Source organism: Perissodus microlepis, chromosome 22 (assembly GCF_051167445.1).
Source record: "Perissodus microlepis isolate ML-2025 ecotype Zambia chromosome 22, ASM5116744v1, whole genome shotgun sequence".
In the NCBI taxonomy this organism is placed as follows: Eukaryota; Metazoa; Chordata; class Actinopteri; order Cichliformes; family Cichlidae; genus Perissodus; species Perissodus microlepis.
In genome coordinates this window covers 21,709,337-21,725,472 of record NC_140481.1, presented here as the reverse complement: position 1 = coordinate 21,725,472, position 16,136 = coordinate 21,709,337, and the positions used below count along the sequence as shown (strand labels likewise).

General features: G+C 41.0%; 1 protein-coding gene across 2 annotated transcripts in view; it reads right to left on the bottom strand.

Annotated features, from left to right (window-relative positions):
* celf3a (cugbp, Elav-like family member 3a) overlaps positions 1-13,623 on the bottom strand; it is a 36,370-nt gene extending 22,747 nt beyond the window's left edge. Inside the window, exons 1-3 of one of the 2 annotated variants that reach the window (XM_084920326.1) lie at positions 12,987-13,623; positions 11,929-12,081; positions 10,309-10,391 (exon numbers count right to left, since the gene is read on the bottom strand). In XM_084920326.1, coding sequence (XP_084776452.1) covers positions 10,309-10,391; positions 11,929-12,073 — 228 coding nt within the window. In that variant the 5' untranslated portion in view covers positions 12,074-12,081; positions 12,987-13,623. The remainder of the gene's footprint in view (positions 1-10,308; positions 10,392-11,928; positions 12,082-12,986) is intronic. The other variant, XM_084920327.1, reaches the window with a different exon arrangement.
* Between the last annotated feature and the right edge of the window lie 2,513 nt (positions 13,624-16,136).

Below are 16,136 nucleotides of genomic sequence, written 5' to 3'. Positions count from 1 at the left end.
TACTTATTTTATTATTTTGGGGGCATTTTGATTTTATTACAAAATGACAAAAGAGAGAACAGAGAAATGTGCTCAGGAAGCAGCTCTCTCTTTGATCTTTAACAAAGCACAGAGCATCACACTGAATCTAAGTGGTCTCATCCCAGGGCATCAAATACTGCCGTGCTGTCAGATGGTGCTGGAGTCACATAGATATGCACAAGGTATGCTTTGGGATCAATCCCGTGACGCACGGACGGCTATAATGGATGCCAAGCATCTCTGCATCCAGAAGTTTGTTACCCTGGAGACTACCTCTTGCTTCAGATTTTGTGTTTTTAACTAGATTTAACTTCTTTTTAAAACTCACCAATTAGTTTTGATTTCTCTCGCTTTTTACTTTCACCTTTAGTTGGTATTTAGGTTAAATATGTCCTTTCACACCATTAACCCTGCAATTGGAAACAAGAGGCTTACCCAGTATGTTTAAATGTGATACCAGGCTGTAACGTACAAGCTGGGAGCACCAAAGCCAAAGGCTACAAAGTGAGTATCTTGACAAGATGTATTTAAAGTCTTGGACATGAAAACAAGCTGACTGAACACACCTACACTATATGGAAAACAGAATTAGAGCACAACAGCTAATTTTTTAATTTAGATGTTTTCAGTCCCATGACCACAGGTGTATAAAATCAAGCACATAGCAACGCAGTCGGCTTTTTCGAACATTTGTAAAATAATGTGAGCATGGTGCTGTAATAGGATGCCACCATGGCAACAAGTCAGTTTGTGAAATTTCTTCCCTTCTAGATATTCCATGAGCAACTGTAAATGGTATTATTGCTAAGTGAAAGTAACAAAAGTCACAACAACTTGGCCACAAAGTTGCAGACCATGTAAGTTACAGAGCTTGGTCGCTGAATGTTGAGGTGCACAGTGCGTAAAAGTCACCAACTGCTGAGCTCCAAACCTCCGCTGGCATTAACATCAGCACCAAATCTATGTGCCAGAAGCTTCATGGCATGGGCTTCCATGGCTGAGCAGCTCCTGTGAGTGTAATGCATAGGTGGCCCGGTACGTTTGTCCATAGTGTATCTGTCCTACAACAGGGATTATCATCAGCACAGCACTCAGAGTCACAGTGCCCCACATAAAATAAAAAATGCTAAAATAAAAATGTTTAATGCTATGCAGTCTTATTAATAAGGTTTTATTTATCCAGGGAAGGCTAACTATATATGAAAAAAAAATTGTCAGACCAAAATCGCAGCTGTTAGTTTAAAAAAAAAAAAAAAGAAGTGCTTGTTTATCATTGCATATTTTACTTTCTGACTAATGTGCTTAAACACAATCTATGCAAATCAAGTTTACTTAACTCTCTTCCAAGCGAATGGAGACATTTTAAGCACAAGGATATTTCTCAGACTTTGCACAACAGTCCTTGTGCTTAAAATGTCTCCATTCACTTGGAAGGATGTTAAGCACAAACAGATTCACAACCTTAATAAAACACACAAAGCTCACCTGTTGTAAATACAAGTCTGAATAAATGGCTTTTATTCTCTAAAAGGGCTCAAACTAAGTAGCCTGGTGTATTTAGGTGTATTTAACACACTCCGCAATCTTTTATTTAACAGTGTACCGATTGAGGAGTGGCCATCGCCACCGTGGAAATGCATTTTCATGTGCTACAGCAAGGCAAATGTGTTTTAGATAGAGTAAAGCATACTGATGATGACATTTTTCTCGCCTTACTATTATGACCTGCAGAGCTGATGATAATCTGTCTATATAGTAGGCTGCTACTGCTGTGTGAGTGGTGGGGAGGGGGCCACATTTCTGCTGCCTGTTTTCTCTCCAATTTCAATACATTCTGCTTGTACGCCCGAAAAAGCTGCCACTCTGAATGGTAAATATATCAGCGGAGACCGTCACCCCGCTCTTTCAAGAACATTTACAGCAGGGAGGCAGAGCTGGAGGGGAAGAGGAAGAGGGAGGGGAGGTGTAGCTGGGTGGGGCGGGGGGGCACAAAGACAATTTTCCATCTTCGCCTCCCCTCCGCTCCATCACACAGCGCTGGTCATTGCATCGTGCTGGTCGCCTAGCAACCTGGCATCCCTCGTCCCAGCCGTCTCCAGGCAACCAGACCTGCGACCGTAATCAACCTGCCACCTCCCACCTCCCCGCGCCGCCTCCTCCTCCTCTCCCCCCGTCTCTGTTCCCTCTCCTGTCTCTGCTGCTTTTTGCTCCCTCGGTTCTCCATCCACCTCCTCTCTATCGTTGCAAATGCACTTACGCTGAGACGCACTTGTGAATTCACCCCATGGGGAGAAGAAGAAACACAGGTGGAAATTGGTATATTAACAGGCATAAAAAAAATAAATAAATACATAAATAAAATAAAGGAACGGAAAAGAGAGATTGCAGTTGATCACACAAAGAGTTGGAACAAAGCGGCACACAAAAGCAGAGATGCACAAGTGCGCTCCGTTAGCTTTTCCACACGTGGATGCACACACAGATGCGCACACACATGGGCGGGCAGCCACATAAAGCGGAGAGAAAACTCAACCTTCTCCTGAATTCAGTCAAACACAAAGAGACTGACAGCACTTGTGCAGTTCGATAATATTTAAACAATGTCCCAGTCTTCAGTGTCAAAGCCGCTTCCCGGTGTTGTCTCCGTCTCTTACAGGGTTCACCAGTCTGTCCGGCGCTGACAGTGTCTCGAAGCTGACATTCAGCCGTTTAGCCAGACAGCCAACAAAAATCCTTCAAAGTGAAGAAACCGAATATCAAAGAGTAAATTCCTAACAATACTCGAGTTGACTCTCAATTGTTTTGTCTGTTCTGACTGTTAAATATTCATGTCAAGTGTTGTTTGACTCGAATCAGTGGAGCAGAGGGGGAGAAAGAACTGAATCACAGGCAGATTTCTGTGTGTGTGTGTGTGTGAGAGAGAGAGAGAGAAAGAGTGCAGATAGAGTCCATGTCCTACTTTTTTCCTTTTTTTTTTTTAACTTTAACTGGCACGATTTACACATTTTAACTCCACTACAGTCCATGCATGCTCATTAGATAACCAGTCCTGCACCAAAGTTCAAAGAGCCTAATGAGTTTTGTGGCAACAGCCCTTCTCTGCTTTTGTGTGTGTGTTCGTCTAGCAAACACACACTCCCCAACCCCCAAAAAACACACAATTCCTCAGTAACAGATGTCTGTATTTAAGCTGATAAACACACTGCCTCAACGCACCTCCAGCCTTCACCACCCTTACACCACCCACTGTTCATTATGTCAAACTTTCATTCAATCCTTCCTCCCCTCCCCCTACCCTCTATTATTTCTCCCTCCCCGCTCCAACTTCATTTATCCAATTTCTCTCTAATTCACACCCATTTACCACCTCCATAAATCCGATCTGCATTCATCATTACAGTCGCCCCAGAGTGACGTACAGAGGACGAGCCCTTTTCCCCCCCTCTGTTGTTGTCACTCTGCGCCGCCTGTCCTGCCCAGCCGTGCATTTATATGCATGCATATGTAAATGAATCGACGCGTGAATGCACACTTAACTCCAGATAGATTCATCAAGTGAACGCACTCGCTCCGAGGCGCGCTAATTGCTATCATCATCAGCATCATCCCCACAACTCGCTGGCATCAAGATATAGGTTGCATGTGGAGGTGCCGATTTATCTCCGTATTGTCAGTGGAATAAAAGAGTTATCATGTTCACATCACGGGAGCATGTTTAAGCTTTCAGACTTTCTGTTTTTGTCATTTTTTTTTAAATGCACATGAAAATGGCAATTTCTGATAAAAGTGAAGCTGAAGGGTGGAGGCTAAGCAAGTGTACAAAGCTAACAGGTATACAAGAGATTGTTAACATAACCCTGCAACCCACCATAGCTCGTGTGCATCTACAGTAGGAAGTTTGCTCAAAGATTAAGGGCACAAATTACAGCACTGCGCACTACAACTTCCTATCTCATATCCTGTGTAAAAAGCCGGAGCTATATTTAGTACGTGCATTTTTTTCAGACTATTGATAAAACCCTTCTGTCTGCTCCGTCTGACTCCTTATGTCTGAGTAAATGTCAAGCTTAGTCAGATGTTCCACCACAAAGACGGCTCTTTCCTCTCATACGGGCAGCTTAAACGCAAAGAAGGCCTCGCAGCGCAGATTTCCCTCTCATACACGCGGCTGATAGTGAATGAAGAAACCCGAGGAGAGCTCATAATAAACCCTGCAACTTCCCTCCATCCATCCATCCCTATCTTTGGATGTGTACTCCCCCAGGAAACACGTGCACACGAAAGCAAACAGACAGTTATGCACACTCGGGCACACAAAAGCACGCACCCTTCATTAAACCGTGTAGGTGTGAACACCTGCCCTCCCTTCCCCCAGCTGCACATGCAAATACACTCCAAGTACACACACGGCTGCTCCCCCCACCCCAAACTTGGGCACAGGCTCACTATTAGATTTAGATGTTATTCATTTTAGATATTAGATTTAAAATGAACAGCGAGGCATTGTTGCAAATATTACTTTAAGGAAGCATTAAACAGCTTCGTGACTATCCAAATGCATATGATTCTCATTAAATGAAGGAAAAGCTTGACATTTTGCCTTCTTGTTGAGATTTGATGAGAAAAATCACCACGGCTGTCATATCTATGCAGCATTTATAAACTAGAGTTTGAAGCTTGTTAGCTTAGCTTGTTAATCCGGCTGTTGAAACAAGATGATGTGATATTCAGAGGCACTGATAGGTGCATTTTATTCCCTTTGGAAAGAGATAGATGAAAAGAGCTAAGCTAACTGTTTTTATACACAATTTCAAACTAACAAGGTTGTTTTTTTCTTTATACAGCACACAGCAGGAAGTAATCCACCGTACTCCAAACATGTTTGTACTTCCTGGACAAAACATGTTGGAGGAGAACATTAAAAGATGCCAGTGCCTTAAACTTGTATTCCATGTGACCATCAGAAGGTGAGATCTGTGGTTGCAAAATGACTTTCTGTCCTATAGAAGTTTTGCACGTGACGTCATGCACACATTACCTAAGAGCTATCTGCCATATTGGATGTGATACAACCACCAATGGTTGATTGGGTGACTTCCTAGAAATTGCTTGCTGTCGCTAGGTAAAATTGGTTGCAAAGATGGTGCTGCAGCAAAAAACCTCCTTGCAATTGTTTTGGTTGTTTGCAGATTGCCACTGTTGATTGTACTTTTGATGGAAATTGCCAACTTGCCTGCAAACACTCACCATGTACTAGCAGAGCGGGGAGAAAACATTTTTTTAAAAAGACACCACACAAAAAAGAAAGAACCTCAAGCTACAGAGTAAAAGTTGTAAAAATAAAAAGACACAAGTTTATTTTGAAGGCAAACAATTTACGTTTTCTGTTTTTGCCACACTTCTCACAGTTTTCCAACTACTTGGTGAGTAGTTGGAGAGTGTTTGCAGACAACTGGGCATCTTCCATGCAAAGTACAAGCAACTGCAGCAATCTACTACCAACTGGAGCAATTGCAAAGAGGTTTTTGGTGCAGCATCCCCAGATTCACCTCATGACTGGTAGGAACCTCCAGCAAACAGTTAGGGAAAACACATTTTCCCTTGTCAACAACTCAGTGAGTGCATGGGATCAACCAGTGGTTGCAGTTTTAGCAACTGATTTCTCAGCGATTGCCATCAACCTCCAGTTACCACTCCCCAACCGGTCGAGGAATGCTACATTTTCCCTAATGACCGGTGGTAACCAGAAGTTTGCAGAGCAGTCTCTTGGCCTGTGTGATTCTACATTTTCACATATTCAAAATGGTGCACAAGCTATCACATGATCACTGCAAAACCTTGCAGAAATCTTGACCTCTGCAAAGACTTTCATTGTGAGTTTTTGGGCTTAATAGTCACTCATATTTAATAAAAAAAATGTAATATTGTAAATCTTGGCCATACTATGTTTAAAAAGTAAGAATTATCGGTGGTACACATACTGTTTCTCGGTCAGACCTTCCCATCTTGGTTGCATCAATTTTTTTTTATTGTGTTTTTTTCATTAGTTTTTTTTTAAACCGGACAAAGTCACGGCATCAGTGAAAAGGCTTATCTTGAGGTACCAAAAAAGGACTTCAGCTAAGCTAAGCTACGTTAGCCTGCTGCCTGCCTGCAGGTTAATATTTACTGGACAGAAATGAGAGCAGTATTGATCTTCACATTCCTCTTGACAAGAAGACAAATACATCCCAATATGTCAAAATGACTTTTCCTTTAATCTATTGATTATTTTCCTGATTAATCACGCTCTTTACAGCCCATTGTGACATTAACATTATTTTTGTTTCAGACAAAAAGTGACAAACACATTCAGTTTACTACCACAGAGGCCCAAAAAAACCTGAATCTTTGCTGTTTTTGCCAAAAAATGACATAAAAAAATTAATGCATCGTGAAAATGGTGCTGATTCATTTTCAATTATTTTGATTATTTCAGTTCATTTCAGCTCGACTGACCTTATTTGACATTATTGAGATCTAAGTTCAGTTTTGGAGGCTGCTTTACAAAATGGCTATGATTAATGTGGCATAATGTGGACGTTATTATCTCAGAGTGCCTCACAACAGCTGACCAGACCAGACAAATGGCCTGAGACAGTGCAGAGATAAAGCGATAAGAACAGAGGGGACAAGAGTACAAGATGTCCAAACAGGACAGAATGAGTGCAGCTCAGGAAGCAAATCTTCTCTCTCAAACCTCCATTTTCACACTCAGAGTGAATCTGCTGTTTTTTTTATTTATTTTTTTTTACTCGTGCCCTTTTCCCCCCTCCTCCATTCTCTCGCTTTCTTTCCTCGCTTTCAGATGAATGTGCTTTTGACACTCTTCTTCCACCTCACACTTAGAGACGGACTCTCTCACCTGAAATTAAACACGAGGCCAGGTGCCACTCTGATACAACCATCTGTTCTACCCTGTTCTTTCTCTCCCTTTTTTCCCTTCTCATTGTTAGCAATGAGAGGGGAAAAAATAGTACAGAGGGAAAAAAGGGCTGTAAGACTGACCCTTTCTTCTCAGAGAGGAAAAATGCATTTTTTTAAAATAAAAAGCAGTCCTGACTGTTAATGAGATCTTTCAGCTTTCTGTACATTCAGGTGTGCTTTCATTTAAGCTCTCTTGTCTCAGTCCTATAATTGCTATCATGTTTTTCCTTTTGTATCACCCTGGCCATGAGATGCCAAAGTTAATTATTCTTTGGCAGTGCAGGTGCAATTAGATGACAATTACACCACAGCTGGTGGCAGGGGTGGGAAGCAGATCTTGTCCGTGTGGGCGTGTATGGAGCTAATAAGATGGTTTTCCTCTCGCTCTCTTTTTTTTCCATGGCAAGGAGGGGGAGGGCAGGGAAGGACTGGGAAAACACTTGAGGGTTTAGCTTGTTCCACACGGCTTAGAGGTAAGAGGTTGTGAGGAAAAAGAGCTGCTAGAGTAGCAGAAAGAGGGGGGGAGGCTTTATCATGGAGCATTGGGCCCTGCTGATCAGCCTGCGAGAGGTCAGGAAGGTCACGCTACTGTCACACTAACAACAGGATCTCTTTTGTTGCCACGTTAATACCATCCTGCCCCTTCAAACTGTCCCTGCCTGCCATTACAATGATACCCTACTGCTATAGTATTTTCTCCCCCGATAGAAAATGAATGTTTTAAATAATCAAACAGGCATTTATATTTTAAGAACAAAAAATGTGGTTTGAGCTCATAAAAATCTGCTTTTGGATTTCATCTCCTTCTTTTGTAATTTAGACGTAATAAAGACAGCATTTGATGGCCTCCCTGTACCCTTAATGATGAGTTCTGACACAGTATATATAAATAAAAATGTGGTTTAACAATCATTAGAATAGTTTCCCTGTTTTTTCAAGGGTAGCTGCACAGGCAGAGACCACCCTTGCAAATGTCTGATCCACACCCAGTCGTTTTGTTCTATTTGCAGTCCTGAAATATAACCGAAATTACTCAGAAAAAGAGCTTCAAGGGATACTCCTATAAGCTTTCAAGGGATAAAGAGTTAAAGGTTCTCAGCAGAAGAAAACACTTATCAGTAATACCTGCTGTTGTTTATAAAAGACTCCTCCATGAATCAAAAACCCTGCTGATTTAGTCCTCAGTTCTGTCCTGAAGTTGGTCATGTTCATTATACACACCTGGCTTTTTCTTTTGGGTGTTAGCGGGTAAGCTAACATCAGCTAACTCGCTAACGTGTTTGATTTACTAGCTAACCTCGGCTTACATCCTTGCTAACGGTGTTATGCAGAAGCTTAAATAGCAAAATATTTCACATCAGTTTGAAATTTTTCATCTTTACGTGAATTGTGGCGTCTTTATTGTTGTCTGTTTGAGTTGCCAATTTGTCGATGTTAGTGATTTCTTCACTAAAGCTTTAAGTTAACTTTTGCTAGTATCTAAATACTAGCCTCAATCTTACATGATAGAACCCTGAGCACTTGACACAGAGGTAAGACACTTTAGAGTGAACATCTTTTACATTTTTATACAAATTTTTTTTTTTTTTTTTTTGTATTTAGATTATTCAGCAGGAATAAATATACAGTAAATAAGCTGTACCAGATATAGCTAAAACTTACATTTGTTTACATTTCAATTCAACGTTGTACTGGATTTGATACCTTTACCAGTCATTAGACAATCCCTGACTGGTTGGTAAGTGATCAATAGAGGATGCGGGGTAGTAAAAACCCCTGCTTGCAATTGTTTTGGACAAGCATACTGCTGCAGTCGCTTGTAGTTTATATGAAAGGCTACGACTTTGTACCAAACGCTTGCTTGAAAAAGTGCAACACAGTGAAAGTTGTACCTCAGTGCTGCTCAGTCAACACATTCACTTTGAATGCAAACAGTCTCAGTTTATGGATTGTGTTGCACTTTTCAGTTTTACTATCTTGTCCAAAGTAGTTGGTAAGTGAGTGCAGATAAGTCAGCATCTTCCACTGCAAGCTACAGCAATATGCACGTAACCAAACATATCACAGCACTGTATACCTCTTTGCGACAGATTTCAGTGGTTGCCAAATGGTTGCCAACCAGTCTCTAAGTCTGTGTGACAGGGGCTTATTCACTAATGGTCACATGACTGCAAAATCTGAATAGTTCCTAGTCAGATGCCAGTTAAAAAAAACTGTCGAGCTTCAAATATATGAGTTTACAGGGCTATTACCAAGCGAGAGATTCTATAAAGGTTAAAAGATTTAAAAGTTAACCAAGTAACACACTGAAAAAAAACTGTACAACCAACCACCTATAAAACTGGATAAGTATTTATAAAAAATTCTAAACAGTCTTTATTTCTGTTTACCAACACGTCATGGATGGATTACTTTTTCTCTGTCAACTACTGGTTTAATAGATGATCTATTAATAGTTACTGTCTATCCTCTACTTAGAGTCTCTAAGCTTGTCATATTTTGACATTTTTAGGCTAAAAAAATGTATCAATTATGAAAAAATCTTTATCTGCAGAGTTACACTTTTCACCTGCTTCTTCTCTTTTCCCTTAAAAACTACAGTCATGAGCTGCCATTCAGAAGAGGGGGGAAAAAAGAAGTGAATGATGTAGATTTCAACAAAAATAACCAAAAGGAAACAGCGGTGAAGCTGTCTTAGTAAAAGAGGAAGCAGCGGTAAGTCTGGGAGCACACTCTGTCTCAGTAATTCCTTGCCTTGTCGCCTTGTCTCCCATATAGTTGGTTATTATAGAGACGCGGCTGTCATGTCATATTTAGCTCTGGAAATGTCATTTGGCAGCACACCTGCTGCCTGGCTATGCTAATAAAGCTAGGTTTAACTTTGATTAGAATTCAGTGAGAGAGATGGATCGAGAGGAGGGGGAGATGGAGAGAGAGAGAGAGCAAGTAAGAAAGACAGAGACACGGAAAGGAAGAGAAACATCAAAGAGAATAAGAGCTGGCAAAGTCACTTCAGCAGCGAGCCTCATAGCTGTCTCTTCCGACCCATGACATGTAGCAAGATGACTCATGCCTTAACTGGATGGATATGTCTGGATGCATCACATATGAAACATAAGAGGAGGGGAGGGGCAGCCTCTGACCTTTATTGGTGCAGATTAGCTAAAGGGGGAAATCAACCCTACATGTCAAACTTGGTTAATTTTCCCAGGGTCCTGTGCGGCATGGTCAGATAGCCCGGCGTGCCAGTTATTCTGCTTCTTTGATGTAAACACATACACGTACGCCGTCAAAGACTCAAAAAGACAGCCACACACTCACCCCCGGTAGCGTCTTCTGCTCGTGCAGTGCATTCTGGGCTTTCAGGGCAGACTCACGTGCACAGTATGTCAGGAAGGCACATCCTGGAGAAACACAAGGGGCACAAGATCACTCATATGAGTGCATTGATTTTTAATGTCTATATAACGTCAGCTGGCAGCCACCCTATTATAAATATACCATTCGGTCATGTGTGTTCTTATTTTATTGAGATTAATAAACACTAAGAACGATTCTGGGTCAACGTGCGTTCACATTTTCTAATAAATGTACAAATAAAAAGCCCCCGTGCCTTTAATCAGACTGTCATTTTTTGTTAAGCAGTTCCTCCTGTGGCACCAGAGATCTATGGGATTATTAAAATAATATCTATTCAGACACAAGCAGCCTGAATGAGTATTTAATATCATGCTGTTCAGGCAAAAATGTATGCAGTCCTACATAATAGAGAAAGGCCTTCATTAACCTTTAGGGCTCCACACAAATCATGAATATGTAAATGTATGCAGAATAGGTGTTATAGGTGTTAGAGGACCCAAACCACCTGGCCTATATGTCTCCCCAATGACTGATGGTTTATGTGGATTTATAAAAGCTTTTGTTTTCTGCCCTCAGATTTGCATTAGGAATGACAGCACGGATCATTGTTCAGCTTCGGATCGCTCTGCCAGCTTCGGTCCATCTGTCAAACAGGATTTTGAACGCGTCGAGTTTTCCTCCTAAATATACGGAGCCTGCCCACCATGTGACGAGGGGAAGTAGTAGTAGTAGTAGAAACAGTAGTGGAGGTGGGTGGCACCAGTTCTTTCAAACTGAGCGATATCGCCGTATGATACTAATTAGCGTCTGACAAAACACTTGGTTTTTTTTAGATTTATCTCAGACAAATGCCTTCCTGCTGATGAGAATTTACCAACATTTAAGTGAAAAAGTACACTCACATCTGAACTCAATTCAAGGAGTTTGGAGATGACAATTTTGGCCCTCTGTGAATAAAAATCAAGCTGGCAGGAGGGAACTTTTTTTATAATGTTTGTGTCTTTAAATTCAGATTGTAGCATCAAGAGGTAGGCGTAAAAGGAAACCTTCCAGCGTACCCCGAAGCCACGTATTCATGGAGTTAATAGTCATTTTATGTTTGTTCTAACTGTATTCAACAGTTTCTCTGCTGCTTCCTGTTGTGTAGTTGTTTCCACAGTGGGCCTAAGGTTTAAAAGCACATTGGCCTTGGTAAACCTCAGTCAGAACCACTGTTAATGACAGACGATAAAAATATGATATTTTATTTGTAACTGTAGCAAAGTCTATGTGGCATGAACGGCTATTTGTTCATGCCAGAGAGCGAGTAAGATAATCTTTAATTTTTTTTATTTTAATTTGTATTTTTTAGTAGAAACACTAAACAGGATCTACAACATAAACCTTCCACCAGCTGTTCATCACAAAGGCTCCAAAGGGACAACAGCTCGATGAAAAATCATCCCACCTGACTCACACTTATTGGAAATCAAATCAGAGCATATACAAGAGAAAGCTTTCCCTGTCACTGCACAACATGCTATAAACCAACAAATTCACGCCTCATTTTATTTTACTCCTTTAACTGGACACCTCCCTTACCTTTGTGCATCCCCGTGTACTTGTCCTTTATCACCGTCAACTCATAGATCTTGCCAAACTGCTCAAAGATGGGCTTCAGGTCCTTCTCTTCCAGGTTTCGGGGTATTTGCCCGATGAAGAGCTTGATGGCGTCAGGCTCCTTCATTGAGAAGTCTGGGGAGGAATAATAACACACACATACACACACACATATTCAGAGACACATATAGAGTGGAGGCGGTCAGGAGGAGCAGACAGGAGCCTGCAGGCTTAAATTCACACTGCACAGGAGGTGCAAACAGGAGGCCGAGGATGGAGGTACAGATGGGAGCGTTCGGCGAGAATGGGAGGCTGAATTAATGGTTTCTACACCCTCTGAGATGTGACAGCCCAAATGCTGTGGTAGATTTCACAGAAACGCAGCACAGTTGCATTGCTCTAAAGATTGTGTGTGCTTGTGTTAATTTTAAATCTAAATTAAAATGCTCACAAAGTCCATGAGCTCACTCTTGCCAATGGATACATCTAAAAGATGAATTTTAAATAAATGTATCAGCCTCCCTTTATTTATTTATTTATTTTTATTTTAGAAAGAAGATATAGAGCAACTGTTTTGTCGTTTACTTGCTCAAGAAAATGAAATTCAAAATGTAAATTACCCCAAATGACCTCATAACTTTCATATTTGTGGCGTCACATGGACACCTACAAACACGACTCACGGCTACAGAGCTCAGGTGCACTGCTTTTGCCTAAAACTGGGAGAATAATATGCAAAAAAAAAAAGGGGGGGGAAAGGAACGTGATGCTGTTGTAAACGATAGTAAACAAATTCTGAATTGCTCTCTGGGCCGCTTATATTCGAACCCCCTTTTTACAGAAACATGACATTGTGTCTGTCAACACAGCTGGAGACCTGCGCTCTCTTTGTCAAAGACGCTGGTGACAACAACAATGACCCGAACATGATGTATATATAATACACATATATATAAATATATATTGGGTTTTTTTTTATTTACACCACAAACAACAAAGGGATAAAAAAATAAAAGAAGAAGAAAAAAGAGAGATAATACCTGTGGTGCTGTTTGTGGCAACGAATCGGCGCGATCAGTTGATGCCTTTCTTCTTCTTCTTTTTCCCCCCTCGCTGTTGTTTACTTATCAAACCTCAAATTACTCAGTTCATGTGTCTGCCAGAGCGTCTTTGGATCCTGTAACAAGTTAGGCCCGCACGCCCCCTAAAACAACACAAGTAACATCCAGCGACGGTCCTTTATTCGGCATGAGCGTGCTTTTCTAGCTCTGCTTGTTGTTTTTTTCCACTGCTCTTTCCTGACAGATACTCCGTATTTTTTTCCTTTCAAATAAATTTGGTGTATTTAATATATATATATTTATAAACAAATCTCTTACTGGCTTGGCTAAACGGAGAGTGTTGAGATAGGTGGATATTTAGGCTTCCTTCAGTAGACTGTGGGGAATTGGCAGTCTGGCTGGCTGGCTGTCCTCTCCCTCTCCCTCTCTATGTGTGTGTGTGCGTGTGTGTGTGTGTCTGTACTCCTTTGACGTCGTAAGCCGGTGTCTCCCTCCCTGTCCATCTCAGCTCCATCCCTCCCCTGGGCCGTGATGTCTGCCGCCAGGGACCGTCGCTAACTTACCAGCCCTGTGACAGCCGGAGAAAAGGAGAAGAGCGGAAAAAACCTACAAAAAACACAACTATATATGTTTATCCTACTGTACTCCCCTCAGCGATTTGGTTATTGATTGTCTAAAATATTTTATTTGTTATTGCTACAGCACAAAAAAAAAAAAATATATATATATATACATATATACATATATGTATATATATATATATATATATACATATATACATATATGTATATATATATATATATACATATATACATATATATATATATATATATATATATATATATACATATACATATACATACATACATACATACATACATACATATATATATATATACATACATACATACATACATATATATATATACATATATACATATATACATATATACATATATATATACATATACATATATATTACAGTGTTTGTGTCTGTATTGACCTTTTATCTTTGGCTATTAGTCAAGGCTGGAAGGATAAACTTATGACTTTGGTTTAACACCACACACTAACATAACAGAAAAGGTTATTTTTTAAGTTCCAAATAGATTTTTTTCATCACTTTATTTTTCCTGGTATGTGGCTGTCATTTGTGTCACGGTCCCAAAGCACATCCACTCCTTAAAATTCAGCTTGCAAAGACAATTATTTTCATTGCTTGTTATCTAAAGAAACTGGATGAAGCTTCTGGCCTCAAGGGTGCCTTCTATGTGAGTTATTTTGGGCATGTCCAGCTGTGAGGAGACATTGCAGGAGAGTCTGGACACACTGGAGAGATCATGTCTCTCTGCTGGCTTGAGAAAACCACAGAAAACCTGGAGGCGGTGTCTGGGGAGAGAGCGGGTCTGGACACCTCTACTTAGGCTGCTTCCCTGTAACACAGGCTTGTATAAGAAGTAGAAAATGGATGGACGGTTTGTGATCTCATGCATAATGAACACGTTCACAGAAACACAAGTGTTTGCACTAACATTCAGAGCTGCACAAACAGTGGAAAACACAGAAATGCATTAATGACCCTCCGATAATAAGCTGCCAGCTCATCTCATCTACTCAGAAACCTAAAATCAGGTTAAAATAAAATGCTGTGTATTTTAAAAAAATCAGATAATTCAAGGTGAAATAAAGGGAAATTCTTTCTCTTCAAAATAGAAAATATAAGGCAGCAGGTGTTTGTTTTCGGGATATTCGTTTTTCGCGTGGAGATTAAAAAGCAGACAGTCCCTGACATCAAGAGACGCAAATCCGCCTTTTGTTCTCGCTGTGGAGCTGGCCGTGGTCCTGAAAGCTATCGGCTCAGTGTGCTCACGATACATTTTCGGGGATACAATGTAGCCTCTCTGAGTAGGGGAAAGGGCGTTATATTCATAAGTATATTCGTAAATGCGGGGGCCGATTTCACAGGACACACGCACACACACACACGCCCTCTCTGAAATCTCGGCAGCATGTAAACAATGAACCCACATGACAGCAGGCTGCACACACCCGACATGCGCACACGGCGCTACTTCAAAGGAGTCACGATCTGGACCTGGTTGGCTTGAGCATCGCAGCAGCGTTATAGTTATTCTAAGCATACCTCTGGGCACAGATTTCTCGGTGGCCTCACCATTTAATACTTTATATTTCCAACAGCAGAACATCTCCTCGGCTTGTGTTAAGACTGCCATCTGCCATCATCAGTCACTAAATCCTATCTGCCCGCCGCCAGTCAGCCCCTCTGTAAGCCCGTGGTGCAGGCGTGGCAAAAACTCAATTCATCTGGTGTCGATCGGGTATAAATGGGTGATAAGGAACAGCGTCGGGTACGTGATTTGTGTCATTTTCACAATGGATGACAATTTTATTTTTCGGAATGTAACTGACAACGACATCTGGTGACAAGCCGCTAACAAATGCGATGCCAGCAGGGGTGCTTATGTTTCTGCTGTGCTCTAAATGTAGGACTTTAGAAAAAAGAAAGATAAATCTGTGGGTTTGAATGTGCTGCTGTACAGATAGACAGACAGATAGACAGACAGACAGACAGACAGACAGACAGACAGACAGACAGACAGACAGACAGATAGATAGATAGATAGATAGATAGATAGATAGATAGATAGATAGATAGATCGATCTGAATCTTTAATAATACAAAACCTCTAGTCTGCTAATATACAGTCACTGCCACTTTGTTAGGTATACCTCCTTAACCTCTCCTTAACGCAAATAGACCATGCAGACACGGTCAAGATGACCTGCTGTTGAGATCAGAGATCAGAGAAGAATGGTCAGACTGCTTCCGGTCGATAAGAAGGCAACAGTAACTCAAATAACCACACATCACACCCAAGGTGTGCAGAACAGCATCTCTGAACACACAGCACACTGAACCACACTGGGTGCCAACGTGTCAGCTATTTCTGAGGAACGTTTCCAGCACCTTGCCATAAAGAATTAAGATAGTTCTTAAGGGAAAAGTGAGTCTAACCGAGTACTAGCAAGGTGTACCGAATATTTATAAGTAAGTATAAATACTAGGTAAATAAAGGTTAGTTTGAAATACATCACTATCATTTAACC